Source organism: Gorilla gorilla, chromosome 17 (assembly GCF_029281585.2).
Source record: "Gorilla gorilla gorilla isolate KB3781 chromosome 17, NHGRI_mGorGor1-v2.1_pri, whole genome shotgun sequence".
In the NCBI taxonomy this organism is placed as follows: domain Eukaryota; kingdom Metazoa; phylum Chordata; class Mammalia; order Primates; family Hominidae; genus Gorilla; species Gorilla gorilla.
The window spans coordinates 91832011-91858534 of NC_073241.2; the positions used below are offsets into that span (position 1 = coordinate 91832011).

General features: G+C 42.4%; 1 protein-coding gene across 3 annotated transcripts in view; it reads left to right on the plus strand.

Moving 5' to 3' along the window:
* The first annotated feature begins 18382 nt into the window (after positions 1 to 18382).
* ZCCHC2 (zinc finger CCHC-type containing 2) overlaps positions 18383 to 26524 on the plus strand; it is a 55861-nt gene continuing 47719 nt past the window's right edge. For 2 of the 3 annotated variants that reach the window (XM_055368743.2, XM_055368744.2), the window contains exon 1: positions 18691 to 19727. In XM_055368743.2, the coding sequence (XP_055224718.1) occupies positions 18783 to 19727 (945 nt within the window). In that variant the 5' untranslated portion in view covers positions 18691 to 18782. Of the gene's footprint in view, positions 19728 to 26524 lie in introns of all 3 variants that reach the window. The other variant, XM_031003740.3, reaches the window with a different exon arrangement.

The following is a 26524-nucleotide window of genomic DNA, read 5'->3' on the forward strand; positions in this document are numbered from 1 at the left end:
TTGGAGAGGACAAATATCCAAACTACATCAACTGTGTTACAGAAGATTCTGCCCGTCTGTAGACTAATGTAAATGTCCTTAGGATGGTTTAAGGTAGGCTAGGCTAAGCTCTGATGCTTGGTAGGTTAGGTGTATTAAATGCATTTTCGACTTATCATCAAAATCTGAAACTTTTTGAATGCTGACATGATGCCACAAGTGGTAAATTCCACACAAAAATACTTATCACAAACTTTGTTTCATGCACAAAACTATTTAAAATATTGTAAAAAGCTACCTTCAGGTTTTAATTTTATGTTGAGTGAACTTTACATCAATAAAATAGAATAAATTTTAAAATGACAACACCCACCAGACTCTTGACCCTCTCTCAGGTACCACACTTGAGCCCAGGACCTCTGTGGAGCTGCCTCCATGGGAATCAACCACAGTCCCCAAAAACATCCAGGTTAGTCCTTCATGGCTAAGCCAGTCCTGAGGGGCCAGGAAGCAGTCTATTCCCATTCTACCATTTATTGAGGCTTGGGAAGTGTCACACATCCCAGAGCAGTTTCTGATCACTCTGTGTCACAACCCCTCCCCTCCAGCCCTCTGTTCAGCAGATCTTGGATGTTGTACCCTGCACTGGCTACATAATTTGCAGAGCCTGTATGAAATGAAATTGTGGGGATGTCTCTTAACAAAATTAAGAATTTCACCATGACGCCAGGACAGTGGCTCACATCTGTAATCCCAGCATACTGGGAGGCCAGGGTGGGAGGTTTGCTTGAGCTCAGGAGTTTGAGACCAGGCTGGGCAACACAGTGAGGCCCTATCTCTACAAAGAGAGAAAAAACAACTTAGCCAAGTGTGGTGGGGCACGCCTGTGGTCCCAGCTACTAAAGAAGCTGAGGTGGGAGGACTACTGGAGGTTGAGGTGGCAGTGAGCTGTATTTGCACCATTGTACTCCAGCCTGGGCATCAGAGTGAAACCTTTTCTCAAAAAAAAAAAAAAAAAGAAAAAAGAAAAAATATCAAGAAGGTGTTGGCAGAACATTTAGGGCCCCTCTGAGCTCAGGGTCCTGTCTGCATGGGTCCCCTGCCCTGGTGGTGTCCCATCCCTGTATCCTGTCCCCGCTCCATGGCTGCTTTATCACACTATGGAGTCCCACTCTGAGGATGACGATTGCTTGTACCCTGTCTGAGCCACCTTGGGCCACTCAGCTGTCCTCACGGAGCCTCCCTCTGAAGCCAGATCGGTTGAATATCCTCCTGTCTTCTCTCACGGCCTCTTGCACATGACCTGGGAGTCCGTTTGCCTGCACCCACAGTGGGCTCTGCAGTATGTCTGGCTGCTGCGAGAGCTCACTTACAGCAACAAGGTAAGCATGGTAGCCCCAAGGCCCTGGTCCAGTGGAGGAGCCAAGATCTGATGACCTCCAAGACCCCCTGAAGTTCTGTATTTAATTGAGGCTGGCATGTACTGTTACACCTACTTTCACAGATGAGTAAACTGAGACTCAGAGAACGTCAGTGGCTGCAGCAAGGTCATGCAGCTCACACTGCTGGTTAAGAGTTTCCAAGTGTAATGTAGGAAAATGTACGACATTTATTGGTTTTACTTTTGATAATACTGGCTCATATATAGTTACCTGCTAGGGCTCTGTTAAGATCAAGACTTTTTTTTTTTTTTTTTTTAATAGCTTTGCTGGCTAAGTTTCAGTTTCGTTTCATTTTCCTCCTATCACTTAAGTTTCAGTTCTGTTTCTCAGGATATTCTCTTTCCCTTTTTACTAGTATTATCTGATTCTGTTTGTTAGAATTGTTCCTTGGTGCCCTTTAACCTGATTAAAATGAACAGTTATTCTAAGGCAGATATTCCCAAGCAGGAATTTTAAACAGAGGTAAACCTTAGTACCTTGCCAATTTATTCCAGCATTGGCAAAATGTATCTGCTGTAGTAGAGCATAAATTTGTCCAATCGCTGCCTGAGTACCTATGTGTTCGTGGCTTGATTTACTTTATCTGTAATTCCTGGATGTTAAAAGGACACCAAAAATCTCTGACACCCTGATTAGCCTACCTTGAAGGACCCAAGCCCAGGATTTCTGCCTTTGCCTAGAGAAAGGACTGATTCAGAACTTCCTGAGCTAACCAGTATTCTGGCCATAAAGTGGAGGAAAGGAATCTATAATCCCATTTTCTTCTTTTCATTCATAGCTTATTCTCAGTTCTGCAAAAATCCAAACTGCCCCAGGGCTCATGGGACAACATAAACTAGAAAGTTTGTGGGAAAGATTTAAACCAGCCACCAAGTGGTTAGACACTCGCCAGACCTGACGGCACTTGGTGGGGTGGGGGGCAGGGGCGGGGGTGGGGAAGATCCAACAATTTGGACAATCACATACTTCAGACACAAAATCACTAAAATGTTTAAACTCTAAAAAATGTCTACTTGAAATTTAAATCCTTGATGCCTCCTCCATATTTGAAATTATATTTTTTTAATTCAGAAATTATGCCCAATTTTGATGATTTGGAAAACGGAAAAAAAGTAGAAAGAAAAAGAAAAAAATCTAAATGGCAATCCAGTCACTAAAACTCATCTTAGCATTTTGGTATATTCCCTCTCATTTCTTCTTTCTACTCATATTTTTGTGTATCATTTTGACTATGTCATATATACAATTTTATATGCTGATTGTTTCCACTTATCGTATTTCCCTGTGTTGATACAAATTTTAACAACTATATTTTTACTAGATACATATTCTCTCATACATATATAAAAACATATAATATATAACTATATAAATTATAAATTTATATTATATATTTAAATTTAAATTATACATGTTATATATTATAAAACATATAATTTTATATATACATGAGAGAATATTACATATCTAGTAAAAATGTAGTTAGTAAAATTTGTATCAATACAGGGAAATATAAGTGGAAACAATCAGCATATAAAATATTGTGTGTGTATGTATATGTATATATAATGTATTTGCTCATTCACTTTTTTGGGAACAACAATATTACTGATATCCTATTATAAACATGTTTACATACAAAGCTTTTTATTTTTCTGCTTTAGGATTGTTTCCTTAAGTTAAACTCCCCAAAATAGGTGCACTAAAAGGTATGAAAAGTTTTAAGATTCTTGATACATATTGTCAGGTTACTTTACAAAATAGTTGTAACAGTTTACTTTCTAAACAGGCTGTTTAATGTAAACATTTCTGGTAAAATCACTACTTAAAGTTGTGAGAAGCCAATACTCTGTTAAAAGCAGCCTGTCACACATCTAATTTGTACCAAAAAAAGTCCTTTATTTTACTAATGCCTCTGCAAGGTTTATAGCAGTTCACCAATATGACCACATTTGGACTTTAAAACCAAGCTTTAATCAGTAATGTATTTGACACAGAGGCATAAAGAGAAGTATATATATAATGTGGTCCATATCCCGTAGAATAGACAAGAATTCCACATAGAAAGAGTTGCTGGGGAAATCTGGTTGCTGAACTAGGTGGTAAGTGCTACAGTAGTTCAGAGGGAGATGGCACCCGTATGGACTGAAATGGTTAGGGAAGACAGGTTATTGTCTTCTGGAAGTGGTGGAACCTGACAATGAAGAATGGTGGGCCTTAGACACACAGAAGGCTGAGAAGAGCCTTCTAGACCCGGAGAACAGCATTCACAAGGATGTTTATCATAGCGTTGGAAAATGAGGTGACTGGGCTAAAATTTCCAATTGTTATAGACTATATTTGTACCCTAAATTCTGATGTGATGAGTATCACTTGAGGCTAGGAGTTGAGGCCAGCCTGGGCAACATAGAGAGACCCCCACCTCTAGAAAATAATAAAATAAAATAAAATAAAATAAATAATAAATTCCAATGTGCCATTTCCTGATTTGCATTCAAATAACTCAGTCCTAGGCCAGGAGTGATGGCTCATACCTGTAATCCCAGCACTTTGGGAGGCCAAGGTGGCCAGGAGTTTGAGACCAGCCCGGCCAACATGGTGAAACCCTGTATCTACTAAGAATACAAACATTAGTTGGGCATGGTGGCGCGTGCCTGTAATCCCAGCTACTTGGGAGGCTGGGGCAGGAGAATTGCTTTAACCAGTGAGCCAAGATCGCACCACTGCACTCCAGCCTGGGCAACAGAGCAAGACCCTGTCTCAAAAGAAAAAAAGAAAAGAACTATTTGTGTCTTGCATACGTAAGTATATTTAAAGAAAATTTACAAATATAATCATATAAATTCAGCTTTTTCTTGAACCCTTACTATGTAGAAGTCACCCTGCTAAATTTTATAAGGAATACAAGAAACAATAAGGAGAAGGATGTACCCCCAAGTAAATCACAATTTAACTGAGAAAATATGATACACTTGTGCATCTCTGCACGATGGGAATATGTTCTGAGAAATGCATCATTACGTGACTTCACTGTTGTGCAAACATCATAGAGTATACTTATACAAACCTAGGTAATATAACCTGTACACAGTAATGGTACATGTTACTGTACTGAATACCGTAGCCTACTGTAACACAATAGTAAGTATTTGTGTATATAAATATATCTAAACAGAGACAAAGTATTATAATATTATGGGACCACCATCAGGTATGCAGTGGTTGTTAACTGAAACACTGTTATACAGTGCATGACTGCATAGAAACACATATCTACCAGTGCAAAATTATTTGTCACAACTTTTACATAGCTTCTATTACCTAATCAGTGTCTTACAAAGAGTGGGCACTCAATATTTATTTGCGAAATAAATGAAGGAAGGAGGAAAAGACCATTTCCAGGTGGAAGAGCCAGAGAAGAGTCCTGGAACCAGCCGTGATTCAAGCTGGGTTCTCAAGCATGGTTAAGATTTAAAAGAATTGGGAAGAGATGAGAAACACTGCAGACAAGAAATGCAACAGAAACGTAAAGTATCTATTCTTGGCAAGTGAGATAAACATGTTCTCTGATTGCTAAAAATTAACTTTCCAAAATAGATAAATGTATTATAACCAGGCACATAGCATAAAATAGCATACACATAGCATAACATGAGCCTACACACACACAAAGCAAAAAGTTAACAGTGCCCTCCACCAAGAGATAATTTTAGGACAAGAGAAAAAATATATCCTAAAAGATAGCATTGAAAAGTAAATAAATTATATTCCAAAGGAAAAAAAAAAACAAAAACAAAGGTGTAAAAGATTTTCCCCAATCTTAATGCTTTAAACTAGAATAGTAAGGGATGGAAAATATACCATTTCCTGAAATTTCTAAGAGATTTTAGTGATTGGGATCAATAGTAGCAAAACATTGGTGGATGCCAATTCTCTCCTGTGTAAAAGATATGTAAGTTCAGTTCTGAGTGATTGCACAAGGGTAAAGGTATTGCAAGCGTTCACAGATCACTCACTCTGCACATAATACCTTTGCCCCAAATAACCGTCTGCACCTTTTATACAGTAAAAGAATTACAGCCACTCTTTTAGTAACTAGTTCCTAAAACATAAAGGCTTTCTTTCCTCTTTCAAGAATTCTAAACCATGAGACATGTACTATACATATTGAACACATAAAGAGATGAGAACACATGTAAAGATGCAGAACACATGTAGAGTTTTTGTTATAATTTTTTCTGTCTTCAAAGCATTTGTATTTTTTGAATGAAAGAGGGCCCAATCATTACTTAATCGAAATCCTGAAACCTGTAGGTAGATATACAGTAACTAAGGCATAAAGAAGAGCAGATCTATTCACTGACTGGGAGTTGAAAAAAAAAAAGAACAGGAGACAGGGAAAGTGTTTACCATGAGTTGTGGTAAATGAATCTATATATTCTATTACAAGGTTTCTACATTTTGTATAAAGTGGAAACAACATTAAAGTTACTGTGAAAAGTTAAGAATGTCTATTGCACCCCTGTAGAAACCACTTACAAAAAATACGGAAGGACTGCCAGAATGCCTGAGGAAGAAGCATGGCAAATCCTTTCCCCAAAAAGCAATGATAAAATTTGACAAAATTATCAAAAACAACCATTTCAGTACACTGTAAATTGACCAAAGTCATACAACAACTTGAAAGGAAATTATTTTTTAAAAAAAATCACTAAACTTTAGTAAGCTCAGTGGAGGTCTGTGGTGTTTTACCCCGGGGCTGTTCCTATCCACCCTTTTCCCATAGCTTCATCGTGTGGTAGTTCTACCAGGGCAGAGCAGGTCATGAGAGGTAGCTGACAGAAGGGGCTGCGTTCATTTGTACCAGAGCTTGAAAAAAACCTGTGCCCAGGAGCACTGTCAAAAACAATAGGGATCTCAGTGGTAAACAATCAGGGAAGTCCAGTATTGCAGCTAGCCTGAGGTTGCAACACTGTTTGGGGTAAACAACATACCAGCAGACCAACCAGAAATTTAACAGTGTGATCTGGGGACTGAGAAGTCTGGAAGACTGCCTGCATATGCATAATTGTGCATATGCTCAGGAGAGGCCAGAGATGGCTTTAGCTAGCTATGTAGCTGACTGAATATGAGGCTTTATGATACAGATACTAACATCAGCGTAGACTTGGCCCGGGATGGTGGCTCATGCCTGTAATTCTAGCATTTTGGGAGGCCAAGGCAGGAGGATCGTTTGAGGTCAGGAGCTTGAGACCAGCCTGGCCAACATGGTGACACCCCGTTTCTACTAAAAATACAAAAAAAAATAGCTCAGTCGTGGTGGCATGCACCGGTAATCCCAGCTACTCAGGAGGCTGAGGCAGGAGGATCACTTGAATCTGGGAAGTGAAGGTTGCAGTGAGCCGAGACCATGCCACTGCACTTCAGCCTGGGCGACAGAGTGAGACTCCGTCTCAAAAAAATAATAAAATAAAAAAAATAAAAGCAGGGTAGACTTGTAAACTGCCTGTACACTGCATGTGATCTTCACCTAAACATAAATCTGTCAGTTAAAAAGTAGAAGCTTTATTAGATCAAGGTGTTTTAAGCACAACTTCTGACCACTCACTGGCTGACCAGTAAGCTATGATGGCCCAGGGTAACCCTTAGGAAATTAGGCATGAAGTGAAAACAATGATAACGACAATAATAATAATAACCGAGCAGAAACATTAGCTGCTGCATGTTGTGAGGGAGCCAGATTCCACAGAATTAGTTCATGCAAATCGCTAAACAAACAAGCAAAACAGAAACCAGAACAACCTGCAGTTGAGGGGGACCAGAATTCAAACTTGGTATAGCACATTATCTAAAATGTTCAATTTTCAACAATTATGATATGCTACGAAACAGTAAGTATAACTCATACACAGTGGAAGGGGAGGATGGAAGCACTCAATAGAGACCACCTCTGAGGGGGGCCAGATGTTTGATTTACTAGACAAAGACTAAATACATTCAAATAACTAAAGAAAATAATGTTTAAATAATTAAATGAAAGGATGACAGCAATATTTCATCAAATAGAGAATACTGATGAAAAGAGAGAAATTATTAAAAAGAACCAAATGGAAATTCTGAAGTTGAAAAGTACAGTAATTGGAATGAAAAATTTATTAGAGGGGTTCAATAGGTTTGAGATAGCAGAAGAAGAATCTATGAACTTGGAAGTAGATTCAATCTGAAGAACAGAAGAAAAAGAATAACAAAATGAACACAGCTTCACAGACCTGAAGGATACCATGTGTATAATGAATGAGTACCAGAATGAGAAGAAAGGTGCAGAGAAAATATTTGAAGAAATAATGCCCCAAACTTCTCAATTTGATGAAAAACCTAATCTACCCATTCAAGCAGCTCAACTAATTCCAAACAGAATAACCACTGACATATCATGGATAAGTCATAGTAAAATTGTTGAAAGCCAAAGATCAGGGCTGCCTTTCCCACCACTACTTTGAAACTCTTAATTTCTGAACAAAGGGACTTCACATTTTCATCTTCACTGGGTTCTGCCAAAGACAAAGAGAAAATCATGAAAGTATCAAGACAAAAATAACTCATTATATACAAGGGAACCCACAATTATGTTAACAACTGAATTTTCATCAGAGTGAAGGCCAGAAGACAGTAGGATGACATATTCTAAGAACTAAAGGAAAAAAGAAGAACCTGTCAACCTAGAATTCTATATTCAGCAAAGCTCTTCTTTGGAAATAAAGGCCAAATAAAGATATTCCAAAAAACTAAACAAACAAAAAAACCCGAGATAATGTGTTCCTAGCTGACTTGCCTTACAAGAAATACTAAAGGAGTCCTTGAGGATGAAGGAAAATGAAAGCAGATGATAACTCAAGTTCACATAAAGAAACAGAGCAGTCTCAAAGGTAGTTTTTGTAAGTATTAAATATATGTAACAATAAAAGACAGTATAAATATCTTTCTTTTTTCTTTTTTTCTTTTTTTTTTTTGTTTTAGGTATAGATCTTATTATGTCACCCAGGCTGCAGTACAGTGGTGTGATCATAGCTCACTTGCAACCTCAAACTCCTGGGCTCAAGCCATCCTCCCACTTCAATCTCCCGAGTAGCTAGGCATGCACCACCCCACCTAGCTAACTTTTAAAAAAATGTCTGTAGAGACAGTGTCTCATTATGTCTCAAATTCCTGGCCTCAAGTGATCCTCCTCCTTTGGCTTCCCAAAGTGCTAGGATTAAGGGTGTGAATCATTGGGCCCAGACTGTTTTTTTCTTAATTGAAAATGCAATTATATGAAATAATTATAAAACTGTATTGTTGAGCTTATAAAATATAAAGATGTGATGTAGATAACTATAATAACACAAAAAAGGAAGGAGAGAATGAAGCTATAGAACAAGGAAATGTTCCAAAGAGTAACTCCAATCTATGAGAAGAAATGAAGAGCAACAAAAATGGTAAATAGTTACAGATTTCAATATTTCACTCTCAATGTTTGATAAAAACAACTAGACAGAAAAACAGCAGGGATATAGAAGACTAGAGCAACACTAGCAACCAACTTGATCTAACTGATACCTATAGAACACTCCACCCAACAACAGCAGAATTCTTTTTAGGCACATATGAAACATTCTACAGGACACGCCATAAGCTAGGCCATAAAGCAAGCCCAAATGAATTTTTAAAAACAGAGGACTGAAATATTACAAAGTTTATTTTCTGACCACAATGGAATTAAATGAGAAATCAACAACATGAGAAAATTTAGGGAATTTAAAAATATTTAGAAATTAAACAGCACAGTTCTAAATAAGCCAAGGAAAAAAGCACAAGCAAAATTGGAAAATATTTTTAATGGAACAGAGAAAAAAACTATCAAAATATATGGGATGCAGCTAAAGCAGGATATATAGGAAAAATGTGTACCTTTAATCACACCTTCAATAGAAAAGAATAATCTCAAATCGATAATGTAAACTTCCACCTTAATAAGCTAGAAAAAAGTAACCAAACTCAAAGAAATCAGAAAGAAGGAAATCATAAAGATCAGAGAGGAAATCAATGAAATAGGAAACAGAAAAGCAATAAGAAAAATCAATTAAATTAAAAGTTGATTCTTTGAAAAGATCAAAATATTGGCAAAACTTTATCTAGGCTGATGAAGAAAAAACTGAGAAGACACAAATTACCAAAAATAATGAAAGAGGAGACATCACCATTGACCTTATAGAAACAAAAAGAGTTGTAAGAGAACACTAGGAAGAACTTTATGCTAACCAACTAGACAACTTAGATGAAATGGACAAATTCCTAGAAATATAAAAGTTGCCAATACTGATTCAACAAGAATATAAATTCTGAATAGACCTATACCAAGTAAAGAAGTTGAATTTGTAATTTTAAGTCTTCCCACATGAAAAGAATCCCAGGTCCAGTTGTTTTCACTGGATTCTATAAATCATTTAAATAATACTTAATACCATCCTTAATAAACTCATAAAACAGAGATGGAAGGAATATTTCCCAACTCATACTATGAGACCAGTAATAACCTGATACTAAAACCAAAGACGTCAAAAGAAAATTGCAGACCAATGTTCCTCATGAGGTTAGATGCAAAAATTCTCAGCAAAATATTAGCAAACTGAATCTAGCAATATACAAAAAAAAATGCTATATTATTACCATGTGGAACTTATCCCAGGAATGCAAGGTTGGTTTAACATCTGAATTATCAATTAACATAATACACCATATAATAAAGCACAGAGCCAGAAGAAGCATCATCTCAACATCTCAAAAGACCAGAAAAAGCATTGCACAAAATCCAATACCCATTCATGATTTAAAAAAAAACAGCAAGATGTTTGAGACTTACGATGAAAACTTTAAAAGTTGTAAATGTTGATGGAACATTTGAAATACAAATATTGCATTCAAGAAAAATAAACTTTGACCCAAGGATTAATAGCAAAATAAATATTTGTGAATATTTCAAGTATAGTCAGACAATAAAACTAGTGTTCTGATATGTGGATAAGCTCTGAGATTAATGTGGTAAGAGTGTGGTTTAATTTGCTTAGAATGTATACACATAACTCCATTATAACCAGTTGAAAAAATGAAAACGAATACACATATATTTCTACATTATAAACAAATTTGTTTTTAGTTGAATAGTTTTAAATGAACTAAAGAAATTCACCATTTATTTGATCATAATTTAAACATCATTTTTGTTTTAAAAGTACATTTTTTAAAAAGCAATCAGCTGTTCATGGGATTTAAGAGTCTCTAATATGTATTTACTTCTTTACATAAGGTTTGTAGCCAGCCCTCTAAGGTTGATAAGTAATATTTAAAATTGTAGAGTCTTGTTTTGTTGCCCAGGCTGGAGTGCAGTGGCGTGATCTCAGCTCACTGCAACCTCCGCCTCCCTGGGTTAAAGTGATTCTCATGCCTTAGCCTCCCAAGCGGCTGGGACTACAGGCATGTGCCACCATGCCCGGCTAATTTTTGTATTTTTAGTAGAGACGGGGTTTCGCTATGTTGGCCAGGCTGGTCTTGGACTTCTGGCCTCAACTGATCCACCTGCCTCGGCCTCCCAAACTGCTGGGATTATAGGTGTGAGTCATCGCACCCGGACTAGAATTTTTTTTCTATAATTCCTCCGAGCTTTTTCTTTTTTTTTTTTTAATAAGGAAGAACAGTATCCTTGAAATGGTATTGTTTGGGATCTAAGTAGTTACTTAAGTTTAAACAACGTACAAATTAAAATGATGTCAAAATACAAGAACAAGGGGCTGTTTAAGTCATCATACATAGGCAATCTTGTTTATTCCAAATTGATAAAATTCGGGTGGGGGGGTGACCCCTCTGACTAAATTTGCAAGGGACTGATACATCAGAGTGTCAATGGTTTTATTTACCAAGCGGAACATCTTCTTCCTGCAAGTGGGTTATATATCTCTATTCCCCTAGAATATTCTGTTTCCCAGCATTAAGACACTGGGAAAGTGAGTTGCTAATCAAAAGGTTATTTGGCTCTGAATCACGATCACAGAAAGAAAGTTTGATGATCTTAGAGATTTTTCCTGAGGGTAAGGGAAAAGCCCAAAGAACTAACTCTTTTCCAGGACAGAGTAGGTCTTTCTGGTGATAAAAGGCCACGTCCACCAGATACAGTAGCTGTTAACATTGAAAAGTGCTGCATCAACCTTAGCAAATGTGTATACTGTCAATTGCCCCTATTTTAGATTCCAAGCATTCATTAAATAAGAGAATTCACTTAGAAGGAACTCCACTGTATTTTCACATCATTCAGTTTCAGTGTGATTGCTTTGCAGCCTTTTTTAGGAGCATTTCTCTCTGAGGATGACCTTGCTTGGACTTGACTGTCTCAGGTTTCCTTCAGAACATACTGTCGCACTAACTCTTGGGACACTAACTCTGTAAGCCATTACAAGTTGATTGTAACCAGTTTCACTCTCTAATTTTTTGAAATATCAATATATGGAGGTGACACATTCAGAAAACCAGTTCTCCATTAAGCTTTTAAGTTCCCTTCATAAATCTTATTATTCTATTTTAGGAATAGCTCTCAGGGGACTTTGATTACTATTTTATCCCATTTACAAAACCAGTTAAACAACTTTAAATGTTAAAGTGTTCATATAATATAGTTTTATTTTTTTATTCACGCTGTGGATGTTTTGTGATCATTTCGCTACTTTTACTTTTTCTACTTTTATAAAAATCACAGCTACAGAAATGTAAAATAGTACAATGTTCACACATACACCCTTCACCTAGATTTGCCCATTATCAACATTTTGCCACATTTGCTTTATTTCTCTATAAAAATTTTTTTCTGAGCCATTTGAAAATAAGATGTAGATACCATGACATTTCATCCTTCAGTGTTTCAGCATGTATTTATGGGAAACAAAGACATTTTCCTAGATAACCACAAAGTAATTATCTCATCTAAGAAAGTTAACATTGATACAATAACAGTGTGTAATAAGAAATCCATATTAAATTTTACTTAATTTACCTAATTATTCCCAAAATGTCTTTTAGAGGTTTTTTTTTTTTAAATCTGGGATCTAATCACAGATTATGAATTGCATTTGGTAGTCATGTCTCAACAATCAGTCTTCTGCTTGTGCTTGCTTTCATGACTTTTTTTTTTTTTTTTCAAATGAGACAGGGTCTCGCTCAGTTGCCTACACTGAAGTGCAAGTGGCACAACCCCAGGCTCAAGCAATCATCCCAGCTCAGCCTCCTGAGTAGCTGGGCCCACATACATGTGCCACCCCACCCAGCTAATTATTTTATTTTTTGTAGAGTCAGGGTCTTGCTGCTCAGGCTGGTCTCAAATTCCTGGGCTCAAGCCATCCTCCCTGCTTGGCCTCCCAAAGTGCTGGGATTACAGGTGTGAGTCATCACGCCTGGCCATGACTTTTTTTTTTTTTTTTGAGACAGTTTCGCTCTTGTTGCCCAGGCTGGAGTACAATGGAGCAATCTTGGCTCACTGCAACCTCCACCTCCCGCGTTCAAGTGATTCTCCTGCTTCGGCCTCCTGAGTGCTGGGATCACAGGCACCCACCACGATGCCTGGCTAATTTTGTGTATTTTTAGTAGAGACGGGGTTTCACCATGTTGGCCAGGCTAGTCTCGAACTCCTGACCTCAGGTGATCCACCCAACTCGGCCTCCCAAAATGCTGGGATTACAGGTGTGAGCCACCATGCCTGACCGACATTAATATTTTTGAAGATTCAGACCAGTTGTCTAATAAAATGTTCCACAGTCCAGATTTGTCTTACTTCCCCATGATTAGATTCAGCATAAACATTTTGGCAAGAATATTACAAGCAGTGTGCACTTCCAGTGGCATCCAGGACATGGGGAAGAACATATTAAATTGTCCCATTATTGTGACCACATGGTTGGGGTCATATTCATCAGATTTATCCGTGTAGAAGTACCTCTTCTCCTTTTTAAATCAGGTGGTACTTTGAGAATACATGTTTCATTTCTTAACTTCCCACTCAATGGTGAAAATACCTTAATCAATTATTACATTTGGTGGTAGCAAAGTGGTACTTTTCTCACTCTCTTTCTGCATTTTTTTAGCTGGCACTCTTCTATAAAGATGCTGTTGTTTTTTTTCTCTGCACCCTCCCCAACCTCTTTTTCTTTGAAATCCCTATGGAGTTCGATTCTCTTTCTATTCAATGGTACCATCTTATCTTTTTGATACTCAAATTTTGCCAGATTTGGCCAATGAGAGCCCCTCCAAATTGCCTCGTGTGTCCTTTGTCATGTACGAATCATTCCGAACCAATTGCAAAAGTACAGGATTTCCTAATTGTTTTACAGATCAAGATTTATCCTATCCATGGCTCCAGCAAAGGTATCCTTCAAGCCACACAGGGTCTTTGGGAGAAGGCTAGATACCTGAACAAAATCAGGCTTCTCTTTTATGAAAGCTAAAGGGTAAGAGCCGGTGGGTTTAGGCTGGGTTGATAATCAACAGCTCAGCAAATTTGATGTGATCATGTATTTTAAGAAACATGAATCAGCAAATTCCAATCCCAAGAACACTGCTGGAGCATTGGTTATTTTCCTATCTAGCAAGCCAGTCTTCAGAAACTTCCATCTCTCCATGGGTCTCTAGAAGTCAATGTTGTTTTTTGAGGGGGACAGCCCTTGCCTTTTTGAACAGTTAAGCAGAAGATCTATTTGCAGAGGTCTCACAGAACCCCAGGGGCTTAGTTAAGGTCGTCTACCCTGGCAAGTACCTAACATCAGCCAGTTCATTTCTAAGAGATGAGGTTTCATTATGTTGTCCAGACTGAAGTGCGGTGGCGCTCCACAGATGCAATCACAGAACACTGCAGCCTCGAACTCCTGGGCTCGAGCAATCCTCCTGCCGCAGCCTCCTGCGTAGCTGGAACTACAGGTACACACCACCATGCCCAGCTAGTTCTTTAATTTTTAACACAAGTAGCCTAAGGATTTTCCAAACCAAATCAGTTTAGAATCAAGTTTATTTCTGGACAGTCTCCAAAGACTGGTGGGTTTTATGGTTTTTCCAAAAATTACAAATGTATGAGTGTGAGAACATGACAGCCTGGTCAGTCTAAATCCCTAAGAATCTTTCTGACAAATGGAACCACAACTCCAGGGAGACTGTGAATTCAATCCAAGGCTAGTCTTCCAGAAAATACGCCATATACCACAGTGCTGGGCATGGATTCCCAGGTTACCAATGGAAATACCTGTCACAGTAACACCAGCAAGAATTTCTATCTCAAATCTGTCCGAATATTTTTGTAAACCTTAACAAAAACTTGTATTTTTAATTTTAATATGCAATTAATTTTTTCCTTAAGTTGTATATCAGCAGATAACTTATTGGTGTTTTAGATCAGCTTTGTAAGTGTAATCTTTAAAGACAGTTTAATATTTAACACCTGTTTTAAAATAAATGCTGTATGTGATCTAACTAAACAAAAATTTATTTTTGAGGTACCTTATACCCATGGCAATTTAAATGATCAAACTACAGATTAAAGTACAATGATATCAGATATATGTTGGTGCCTCCTTGCATTCATATTTTTCTTTCCCCTCTCCAACAGCCCTGGGTCTCCTTGGAAGGGACCCATATGGTTCTGAAGTTGATTCACTGCCTTGGCCCCAGTGACTGATCAAGAATGGCCATAGAACCTCAGCCAATTCAACTGGAGTGAATCTCAGGGCTAGTCTGACAATGCTGAGACATGTTTTCTTTTCCCTGGTAGGTGGGAACAAGGTTCCAGGTGACCCAAGAGCTTCTGGCCTTTATTTTTGGTTACGGGAGCACTGTTCATTCATTCATTCATTTATTCAACAAATATGGATGAACATCTACTGTGTGCCAGATGAGAAAACACAACATTGAATAAAACATGGTCAGTGACTTCAAGATATTTATATTCTAATGGAGGAAACAGGGAGGTGTAGTGGGAGAGGGGTCTCATAGGGAACAAATTCTTGATATGAATCAGACTGCCTGTTTCAGGATATCTGAAGTAGAAGTGGACGTATCTGGGCATCCTTTTTATAGTTGATATATTTTAGTGTATCAGGCTGCCCTGAACCACCCAATTATCTGTGGTTTTGGTGAAATGTCTTGCAGCAACCCAGCTGCAAAAAGGAGGGTTGAAAAGCCTCCTCCGTCACTAGTGCCTTCATCCAAACCTTCACTTGGAATCAGTTTTCTGGTTACATATAAATACTTGGACAATAATACCAGCTATATTATGGTATGGTATGGTATATGAATAATGCCACCTTTCACTATTAAAAAGGCAAATAAAACAATATACTGAATGTGCATTAAACATCATCTAGGTACATCAGTGTAGTATGAGAAGTTAAAAATATATATATCATCTGGGGACAAGAGACAATAATACTTTGTGTCCTGGTTTTTTTTACAAGATATATTTCTTTATAAAATATTTGGATACAAACCACACACTCACCACTATCACAATAATGTTATCTGGCCCACATGATTTGATTATGCAGGGAATACACAAAATATCAGAAAATCTAGAGCAGGTATTCTCAACAGGTAGGCTGGGTAAGAGGAATCCCTTTCTAGGGAGTCTTACTAGAATCATCAGGGTAGTTTTCCCAGCTTAACAACTCACATGTCACAGTGGGACTTCCATCTGGGCCCCTCCCTCAAAAAAGCACTAGCGTTTTTTCACTCTTACTGAATGTGTTCTCTCACTTATGATAACATGGAAAAAACATTGAGGCCTCCTTGTGAGCTGCAGTATGCAGAGACGGAGATAAACAACAAATTGTCCAGCTGATGGATAACCAAAATCATTAAATCATGGTATATGTCACTTATGTGTATAAGCTTTGATCACTATATTGTTTAATGTTGGCCAAAGTTATAAACACCCAAGTAATCATTACTGATTACAAATTTGAATTCTGGTATAAAATGTATGCATCAACTATTGTGGAGAGTTCATATCAAATGGCTTCTTATTGCCAAGGAAAATGCCCCTTCGACTGGGTCACATATAAAACTCAATTTGCCAGCCTGGGCAACATGGTGAGACTCTGTCTCTACAAAAAAATACAAACAATTAGCCAGGTGTGGTGTCACGTGCCTGTGGTCCCAGCTACTTGAGAGGCTGAGGCAGGAGGATCTGCTTGAGCCTGCGCTCCAGCCTGGGTGACAGAGCAAGACTGTGTCAATCGATCAATAAAACAAAAATCAACTCGGAGGTAAAGAATTTATTTGCTCACTAGATATCCAGATCTAGACAGGTGGCTCATTATGAACCTGTGAATATCTAGCAAGATTAATATTATTACTAGTTGCCTAAGTATTTCACCCTAAGCTTTAGAAAAGTGGGAACAGGAGATGAGATATGAGTAGAAGATCCCAGGGTAGTTGAGGGTGACAGCAAAAAAGGGCAATGACGTGTAAGTCCTCATAATAAAGTTTTCTTGGCTGTAAATTACATCTAAAGACTATAAAGAACTAGCAAATTACAAGAAAGAGTGACTTTTATATATTTTGCCAACCTCAAATGTGTTGAAAACAGTTCTCCCTCTCACCCTTTCATCCCCGAAACTGATTCAGGCTTCAGTTCACCCTTTTACTGAACTATGAATGAGCCTCTTAGGACATAAACTTGTGAGGTGAAGAGAGTTCAGCATATGCTCTCCCAACAGATGTTCCAGCACCACCGCAAAGAGTTACAATGTGATTCTTATCTTTCTGCATACTCCTACTACATACCTGTAGTAGGACTTCTAAATTTAAAGTCTTAAGTTTTTTTTAACTCACCTTTTAATTAACCCTCAAAAGATCCAGCTGAGTTTTAAAAATTTGGACTATGTTGCTAAAAAAAAAAAAAAAAAGTAATAGTGCGAGTGTAAACATCTTGGAAGCCTAAATCTGAAAAACGTAACAAAACTTTTTTTTTTAAAGTTTAAAGCCTGTCAAGTTGGTAGCTTATTAAATTCCTCCAGTCACATGAAATTCACAGCAGAACAAGGATTCAAAATGGGTTAGGCACCGAAATGTCATTTAGCAAATCAATGATTCCCAAAAGATAGAGGTTTAGGGGCGGGGAAGGGAGAGGCTTTTCCTAAACTATCCAGGAAATAATTTTCACAGAGCGTTACAGACTAGGAGCGTCTCCAGCAGCGCTCACCCTCGGCCGGCCGGGTCCCGCTGCGCACCTCCGGGCCGCGCGTCCCCACCTGCGCACGGTGCCTCCAGCCTGGGCGTGGACGCGGCCCGGGGCCGCAAACCGGGGCCGCAAACCAGCGCCGCCACCCGCGTCCGGACCCAGTCCCCTGTGGGCGACACCTGGCAAAGTTTCACAAGGTGGGAGACAGCCCACCGCCGGCTTTCAGGAAGTGCACTGGGCGGTGAGGACTCGAACGACCTCATCCCGGGGCTGGCGCGCTCACTTCGGAGAAACCCCTGCTCCCGGGACGCGTTCACTCCGGCCGCGCAGGCAGCCCGGGCACCACTGGCGGAGGCGGGGCGGCAGCTGGCAAGCAGAGGAGAATCAGGAGTCCAAAGCCGGGCCAGGGCCCTCGGGAAAGGTGAGAGCGGCCGCGTCCCTCCGCTCACGTGGGCCTCGCACGCTCCTCACGGCTCCCGGACTACCCTCACGCCGCCCCACGGCCCCAGCCCGCGTCCTCCTCCAGCCGAACACCAGCCTTTAGGACCGCACGGAAGCCGCCGAGAGGGAGGCGGCCGGCCAGCGGTTGGGCGTGGCTTCCTGGAGAAAGGCAGCCCCAGGGGGCGGGGAGAGCGACGTCACCGTCGATTCGCGGCGCTGATTGGCGGAGGTGCGGTGCGCGGAGCCCGCAAGCTTCTCCGCCCGGCCCGGCTGCTCCACCTCCTTACCCAGCCGCTCCGTCCTCACCGGCTAGCGAGGGAACCGCTCAGGCACCGCCGCCCCGGCTCAGCGCGGACGGCGGAGAGAGGGAGGCGGAAGGAGGACACCCTCGCTCGCTTGCTCCCACCCGCACCCGGGCTCCCAGAACCGGCGAGGAGCTCAGGGGGAGGAGCCGTCGCGGGCACGCCCCGCCCCGAGCCCGGGAAGACGACGCCAGCGACCCCGCCGGCCGGCCACCGCCCCCCTCGCCGGCCGAGACCCGCCCCCGTCCCCGGCCCTCCCCCGGCGGCATGGAGGGGCCCCGCTCCTGACGGCCGCGCCGCCGCCTCGGCCTGTGCTCCACCTCGCGGCCCCTCCCGCCCGCCCCCGCTCGCATGTCTGCGCCGCCCTAGCCGAGGATGCTGAGGATGAAGCTGCCGCTGAAGCCAACGCACCCCGCGGAGCCGCCGCCCGAGGCGGAGGAGCCCGAGGCGGACGCGCGGCCGGGCGCGAAGGCGCCTTCGCGCCGCCGCCGCGACTGCCGCCCCCCGCCGCCGTCGCCGCCCGCGGGCCCGTCGCGGGGCCCTCTGCCGCCGCCGCCCCGGGGACTCGGGCCGCCTGTTGCTGGTGGAGCGGCGGCGGGGGCGGGTATGCCGGGCGGCGGCGGGGGGCCCTCGGCGGCGCTGCGCGAGCAGGAGCGGGTATACGAGTGGTTCGGGCTGGTGCTGGGCTCGGCGCAGCGCCTGGAGTTCATGTGCGGGCTGCTGGACCTGTGCAACCCGCTGGAGCTGCGCTTCCTTGGCTCGTGCCTGGAGGACCTGGCGCGCAAGGACTACCACTACCTGCGCGACTCGGAGGCCAAGGCCAACGGCCTCTCGGACCCGGGGCCGCTGGCCGACTTCCGAGAGCCCGCGGTGCGCTCGCGCCTCATCGTCTACCTGGCGCTGCTGGGCTCGGAGAACCGGGAGGCCGCTGGCCGTCTGCACCGCCTGCTACCCCAGGTGGACTCGGTGCTCAAAAGCCTGCGCGCGGCCCGGGGCGAGGGCTCGCGGGGCGGCGGCTCGCGGGGCGGCGCGGAGGACGAGCGCGGCGAGGACGGCGACGGCGAGCAGGACGCCGAGAAGGACGGCTCGGGCCCGGAAGGCGGCATTGTGGAGCCCCGGGTCGGCGGCGGGCTCGGCTCCAGGGCCCAGGAGGAACTGCTGCTGCTCTTCACCATGGCCTCGCTGCACCCGGCTTTCTCCTTCCACCAGCGGGTCACCCTGAGGGAACACTTGGAGAGGCTCCGCGCCGCTCTCCGCGGGGGCCCCGAGGACGCGGAGGTGGAGGTAGAGCCGTGCAAGTTTGCCGGCCCCAGGGCCCAGGTAAGGCGCACGGAGCCTCCCTGGACTCGCGGTGCGATCGCTGCCCGGGCGGCCTCCCCGGCCTCGCTCTCGGACGCCCCTTGCCCGAGCCCCAGCCCGGCGCAGGTGGCTTGGAATCCCCACCCGGCAGCTCCCAGCGCCAGAGGGCTGAGCTTCGTCTCGCTGGGCCGCTCCGTTCCACTCCCCCACCCCACCCCACACCCCGGCAGACACAGCCACCCGCCATCACAGAATGCTCTAGAAGTCCCTTCCGTGCCACGGTGTTGCCACGGAAGACGTGGAGCTCCCCGCCGGGGGCCTTCTCGGAGGAAAAGTGTCCAGACGTTTTTGGCTCTGAGCATCTCAGCGCTCGGTGCGGGAGCTGCGGGGTGCTGGAGGAACCTGTGCGAGAGCCAGCCGCAGTAAGCCCCGGGCAGCGCCGTCCTTCCCCGCCTGCCTGGCCGGGGCTCCGCCTCCCGTCTCCGGGCTCTGCCGGGCCCTCGGCGGGGTGTCCTGAAGGTGCGCTCCCGGCGAGCTGCCCTTGTCTTTGGCACAGAGGGACTTTTTTTGCCCAGTGTGTGCCTGAGTTAAAAGGGGTCGTACGGGTCCTTGTGGCTTCTGCTCTGAGGGCTTGTGTTCCCAGCAGACATCTGACGTAGAGACCTGCGAATGGATCTGAGATGAGTAGTAACGCAGGTTGTCCGGGGAGAGAAACCTCTGCTAGCGCGGCCTGGGATGCTCTTTCCCTCCGGCATACGCGCTTTCTCACGGGCTTGATTCCTGCCTACAGATTGGGGTTCCGGGATATTTGTTGAGCGTTTACGATAGGCGTTAATGTTGCCCAAAAGAATTACTTAAACACCAAAATGTAGTAGACGAGAATCCAGATGAGACACTTGTCGCAAACATTAAAGATGAATTTTTTTTTACAGCCATGAAAGCAATTTAATGATAATTAGGGTCCAGTGAGTCTTTGAGGAGGACTTTTCCATGGGAAGGTGGGGAGGAGTAGGTTTCAGTACGAGTGAGAACTGTAAAGTGAGATTATTTGTGGGGTCACAGGCTTTTGAAAGGTGTTGATTTGGATGCCATGTTTTTCAGCTTAGGTGATCTCTAGGAGATAATGGAAAAGGGGATTTTCTCCTCTCCTTGCTTGAACGTTAATTCAGTATATATATATATATATATATATCTGCTGTCATTCAGTACCCCAGAACTAAAATTGGGCATGGTATTTCACTAGTGGTTTTGTGGACTCAGTACCCGTGGAATCAATGGATTTGGGGCTGGAAGGAATTTAGAGATAATCTAGCCTGAACCCCTCTTTTTTAAAACGACGCTTCTGTGAGGTAACTAACTCATGTTTTGGGACGTATTTTATCAAACTCAGATGTAACGCTAGTGCCCAGCATTATCTCGGTGAGTTTGAAATTTTGTCATCTTCCAGTGCCTGTTTACCACTAGCATGCAGTGCGTGTGCTGATGGTAAAAGCCTCCTCCACTCTTCAGCCTACTCGTTAATTTCCCAAAAGTCCTATATGCCGCACAGCCATTAAATTTAGAGACAAAAACATGAATTCAGGAACAATGCTTATTTAAAATGTTATTGTAATAACATACAATATTGTAAAGATAGCCTTAAATTGCAGGCCTAAAGAAAATGTCCCACAGTGGAACCTCATATCATTCCATTCATACTATTCCAACAAAGGTACTTGATTTCTGATTTTAACTGCTGAAAGTATTTTTTTCTTTCCCTTTTCTTTCTTTAAATTTTGCTTTTAATAAGCGTGTTGGAGGGCAAGTAGAGGAAGGGGAGGGATGCATGCAGACCAGAGTAATGAGATTTTTATGTTGACCGCAATGCGTGACCTTTTCTGCAACCAGTGAGTGCTGGGAGGGATGGACAACGTGAGGTTGGGCATCCTGCCATTAACGTCAGCACATCACTGCTTCTCAGGACGTGTCAAGTGAAGTGGGGGAATAAATCATAGGGGCCGCGTACTACAGGTGACACTGGGCTATTTCTAGATGCGTGGTGTGTGGTGAACTTCTCCAGCAGTTGTTTAGGGTTACCGTAACACATCATTCACATCTCATTAAGTTGTTACGACCCCGCATTTTCTGCTGCTTAGCGTGACCTCCGAGTCCCAGCTGTGGCTTGTTCTGGCCTTGACCTTTTATCTGATGATGTTGCTCCCAGGCTGTCACTCCAGAGGCCGCTGATGTGGGTGGGCTGAGTTAAGCCCTCATTCGCTGCAGTCCTGCCCAGCTGTTCTCGGCCTCCCGCCGCCGCCGCCGCCGCGCACCCGGGGAGGGCGGACGCACCTCTCCATCGGCAGGGATGAGCCCAAAGCTCGCGCGCCCCTCGCGTGGAGGCGCCGCGACCCACCTTAGGGGCTCGGAGGTCACGCAACGCCCGGGGCTAGCGCATGGCGATGATAGGGTCCGTGCAGCGGGGCTCCTCCCCGCCCCCGCCCTGCAAGATGGCGGCCGCGCGCGCCGCCCACGTGACCGGCGCGCCGGCCCCGCCCCCGGCGCCCTTTTGGCCTCTTCCCGCGGAGGCCAGGCCTTGGGCTAGCGCCGGAGACTTCCAGCCGGACTCGAGAACCACGTGGATGCTGCGCTCGGCCGTGCTGGGCCGTGGCGATAACCCTGGTAAAGGGAAATTAGTGTGGCAGCATTTCCCCCACTCCCCGAAAGTAACCTTTTAGACACAAGTATGCAATTTTAATTGGGAGTCTTTCTTAACTACTAAGTGAAGCTCTTTGGTGTGCCAAACGACGTATTTTCAGCCTTACTATTGGTTAACGTAAAGTTAGCATCCTTTTAATTCTCTTTTCTATTAAAGTAAGTGTATACTGGCCCGGAATAGTGCACCTGGCTCTCACAGGACTTCCTTGTATCCACTACTGAATCAGCTTGTCTATTAAAAAATTTAAAAACTAATGACATTTACAGACAGAACATGTCTTTAATGCCAATTTTATGTTACATGCTTTGAAGTTGACTGGGCTCAGCAACTGTTAGTGACATGCCATGGTTACAATGTTAATAGTTGAGGTATAACAGGTCCACAGGTTGCCGGTAGAATATATACTTTTTAGGTTACATTGGAAATACAGGAAAGCTCAACAAGGATGTTTTTACTTTTAAGAGTAACATTTCTAGAATTTTTCTATTATTTGGATGACTTTATGGTAAATATTACATTGGATTACAACTTAAATGTCAGCAGTTTTTTTAGGAGGCTTGTACATAAATCTCACGTTCTTCACACAATTGCGGTGGACTGCCAGTAACTTGCACAAAATTCAGCAAATAGGCCAGGGAGCAGTAGTGAAGTCACTCATTAACAGTGTCGTAGGAACTCTGTGTGATTGTTACAATCCTGTGTTAGGAAGTTACAGACTGCTTATATAGCATAGCTGAAAACGCTTGGTTTTTAAAATGGGTGTCTTCCTATTATTAGGAAGCCAAACTATAAATTGTGTGTTAGCAACAAAAAAATGCCTATGTATTTTAAAAGGTACTAGTTTTGTTGCTGTTTCATTGAAAAGACAGGAAGCAAGACAGGCAAGCAATGTTTGCATACTTAAAGACATTCGTTGACTATTCGGGAAAATGGGTATTCTCATTTTGGAGGTTTAGTCACCAACTAGCGACACAAAGGTATAAGAAGCATAAAACGTGTAGACGATCATAGTAGTGGTTATTGATTAATATGGTATGAAGATTCTCTGGAGATTGTGTCACCAAGATCTTCAAAGCTTAATTGCTTGACTAACAGTACTAATGTTTGAATGAAAGATAAAAATGTAAACTTTCGATACTAAGGCACAAAATTATCCTATGTCTTTGTGTTATTTGAACTCACAAAACATATTTGAATTCACAAAAATCAAGTAGCCATGAGTCCTTCACTTACTAAAAGTAGTGAATTAAAAAGAAAACCTTGCGGCCAGGTGCGGTGGCTCACGCCTGTAATCCCAGCACTTCGGGAGGCCGAGGTGGGCGGATCACGAGGTCAGGAGAGTTCGAGACCAGCCTGGCCAATATGGTGAAACCCCATCTCTATTAAGAAAAATACAAAAAAAATTAGCCGGGCATGGTGGCACATGCCTGTAGTCCCAGCTACTCTGGAGGCTGAGGCAGGAGAATCGCTTGAACCCGGGAGGCAGAGGTTGCAGTGAGCCGAGGTGGCCCCACTGCACTCTAGCCTGGGCGACAGAGTGAAACTTTGTCTCGGGAAAAACAAAACAAAACAAAAAAACCTTGTTACTTTTTCATAGCGTAGTTTAGTTAGCTAAATTGTACTTGATAGACCAAGTACTTTGATTAACTTTGCAATATAGGAAACATACTGGAAGAAAACTTTTAAAAGAGTTTTAACATCAACGATGCTACTTCAAGATAACTTGAATGTGGATGTGGCAGCCAGAATCCTGGTGAGAGAGTAACTGACTTAAAATGAGAAGGAAAAGGTTGATTGTCAGAATTTCAGTTACTATAGCAGGCACTAAAAAAGATGATTTTTTGGCCAGGCACAGTGGCTCACGCCTGTAATTCCGGCACTTTGAGAGGCCGAGACCTCAGGATCACCTGAGGTCAGGAGTTAGAGACCAGCCTGACCAACAAGGTGAAACCCTATCTCTACTAAAAATATAAAAATTAGCTGGGCGTGGTGGCAGGCGCCTGTAGTGCCAGCTGCACGGGAGGCTGAGACAGGAGAATTGCTTGAACCCGAGAAGCGGAGGTTGTAGTCAGCCGAGATCGCGCCACTGCACTCCAGCCTGGGTGACAGAGTGAGACACCGTCTCAAAAAAAAAAAAAAAAAAAAAAAAAAAAAAGATGCTTTTTAAAAATGACCAGTTCTAATGCTCACTGGTAATATTAATAAATACCTTTATTTAACTGACCCCTGCTGCTGGGTTATTTGATATTTTAAAGTGAATAGTGTTGTTGGGGCAGTGGGTGCTGCCTGAGGCTTCCCTCCCGCCACTCTGGGAGTGTTAGGGTTCAGTGAAGGAGTCCTTACTTGTAGCATAGTGTCTGGTTCATGGTCTTCAATACATATTAGCAGTTGCAGGTGAAAGCTCAGCCTTGTGTGGATGGTGGTGGTAGAGAAGTGGGCACAGCATCTCACATACTGAGAGTGGGGGCCAGAAACAGCTATGTCTTTCATGGGAAATTTTAGGTTGGTTTGACTACAGCAAAGAATAAAAGCAGTTCAGTTATAAAAGCCATTTGGAAGAGGCTTTTTAGAATATATCAAATAGTGATTATTTTAGTAGGAAATAACTATTAAAATCCTGAGTTCCTTCCCCAGTTACATTTTTCTATGCAGTCATTTTCCAGGTAAGGAGAACTCAGAAAAAGTCTCATGTATACCATGGTGGGAGGCGGGAGCGGGTGCTGGATGTGGAGAGGAAGTACATTCTTTCTCTCAAGTTGACGAAAATATGTCTGTGTGATTTATTTATACATACCCATGGTTTCTACATCCGGGGATTCAACCAACTATGGGTCAAAAATATTAGGGAAAAATATTGCACGTGTACTGAACACGTACAGACTTTTCTTGTAATCCAAAACAATACAGTATAACAGCTATTTACATAGCATCTATGTTGTGTTAGATATAAGTAATCTGGAGCTATTTAGAGTATACAGGAGGATGTACATAGGTTATACACAAATACTAGGCCATTTTATATCCAGACTGGAGCACTCTTGGATTTTGGTATTGGGAGGTTCTAGTACCAATTCCTCATGGGTATTGGGGGATAATTTTATATGTACTATACATGTTGCCTTAACAATTTTTTTGTGTGGAGAAGGGGTCAGGAAGAGTGTCATAGAGGCTATTAGAAGACCTTGAAGAATGATAGCCATGTTTAGTAGATCCCTAGGCTTGGAGGGTTACGTTTCAACTCTGCCACTAGCTGTGATAGTTGTCAGCCAGGCCACTTAAATCCCTGAGTCTTACCTGTAAAATGGGGATAATTTACAGTCTTACCTGTAAAATGGGGATAATAACTTTTGAGGTGGTGATTGTATTAATAAGATGTGAAATAATTCACATACTGTCTTGAACGTGCATTCTTTCTTGAGATTAGTGCTCAGTGCATATTTTCCACTAACACAACCTGCAGTGTTTTCAGGAATATGGTTTTTTTTTTAACCTAATAAAAATCCTTATAGTGGAGTATTTTGTATATTCTCTGTTACCATCCCTGTGAATACACTGATGTTCGGGAAGGACAGACAATTGAAAAGGTGGTATTTGAGGCACATTTATTTGGAGCAGTTATTTTATTTTTGTTAGTACTTACTTGTAAAGATGTAGTGTTCTACAGATAAACCCAAAGGAAGGAATTCTTTGAGTCACAGAACATTAAAATAGATATTTTCCTCGTAGTGGATTTGGGGATGGGAATGGAGAAAGTGCATGTTTTAGATTTAGATTATTATTAATTATCGTGCAGTTGTAATCTACTTAAATCCTGATCCTGTTTTCACATTTAGCTAGAAAACTATTCTATAATTTAAATCCGTTTTGCACTTTTGTTAAGTTACATGATTCTTTGTTAGTTCAGAGCACAGACTAGAATCCATGGATAATTAAGAACATTTTGTTACTTTTATAAAAGCTGTTGAATTGGCTTATTTTTAACTTAATATTTTTCTCTTGAGAAATGTTAAGCTAATTTTTTTTTTTTAAAGGGAAGCAAAAAGGCCTGTACTACTGTCAAGGCAGACTGAACTTATTTTATTGACTGTGTTTTTCGTTATGGAGGACTGTGTGTGACAGTACT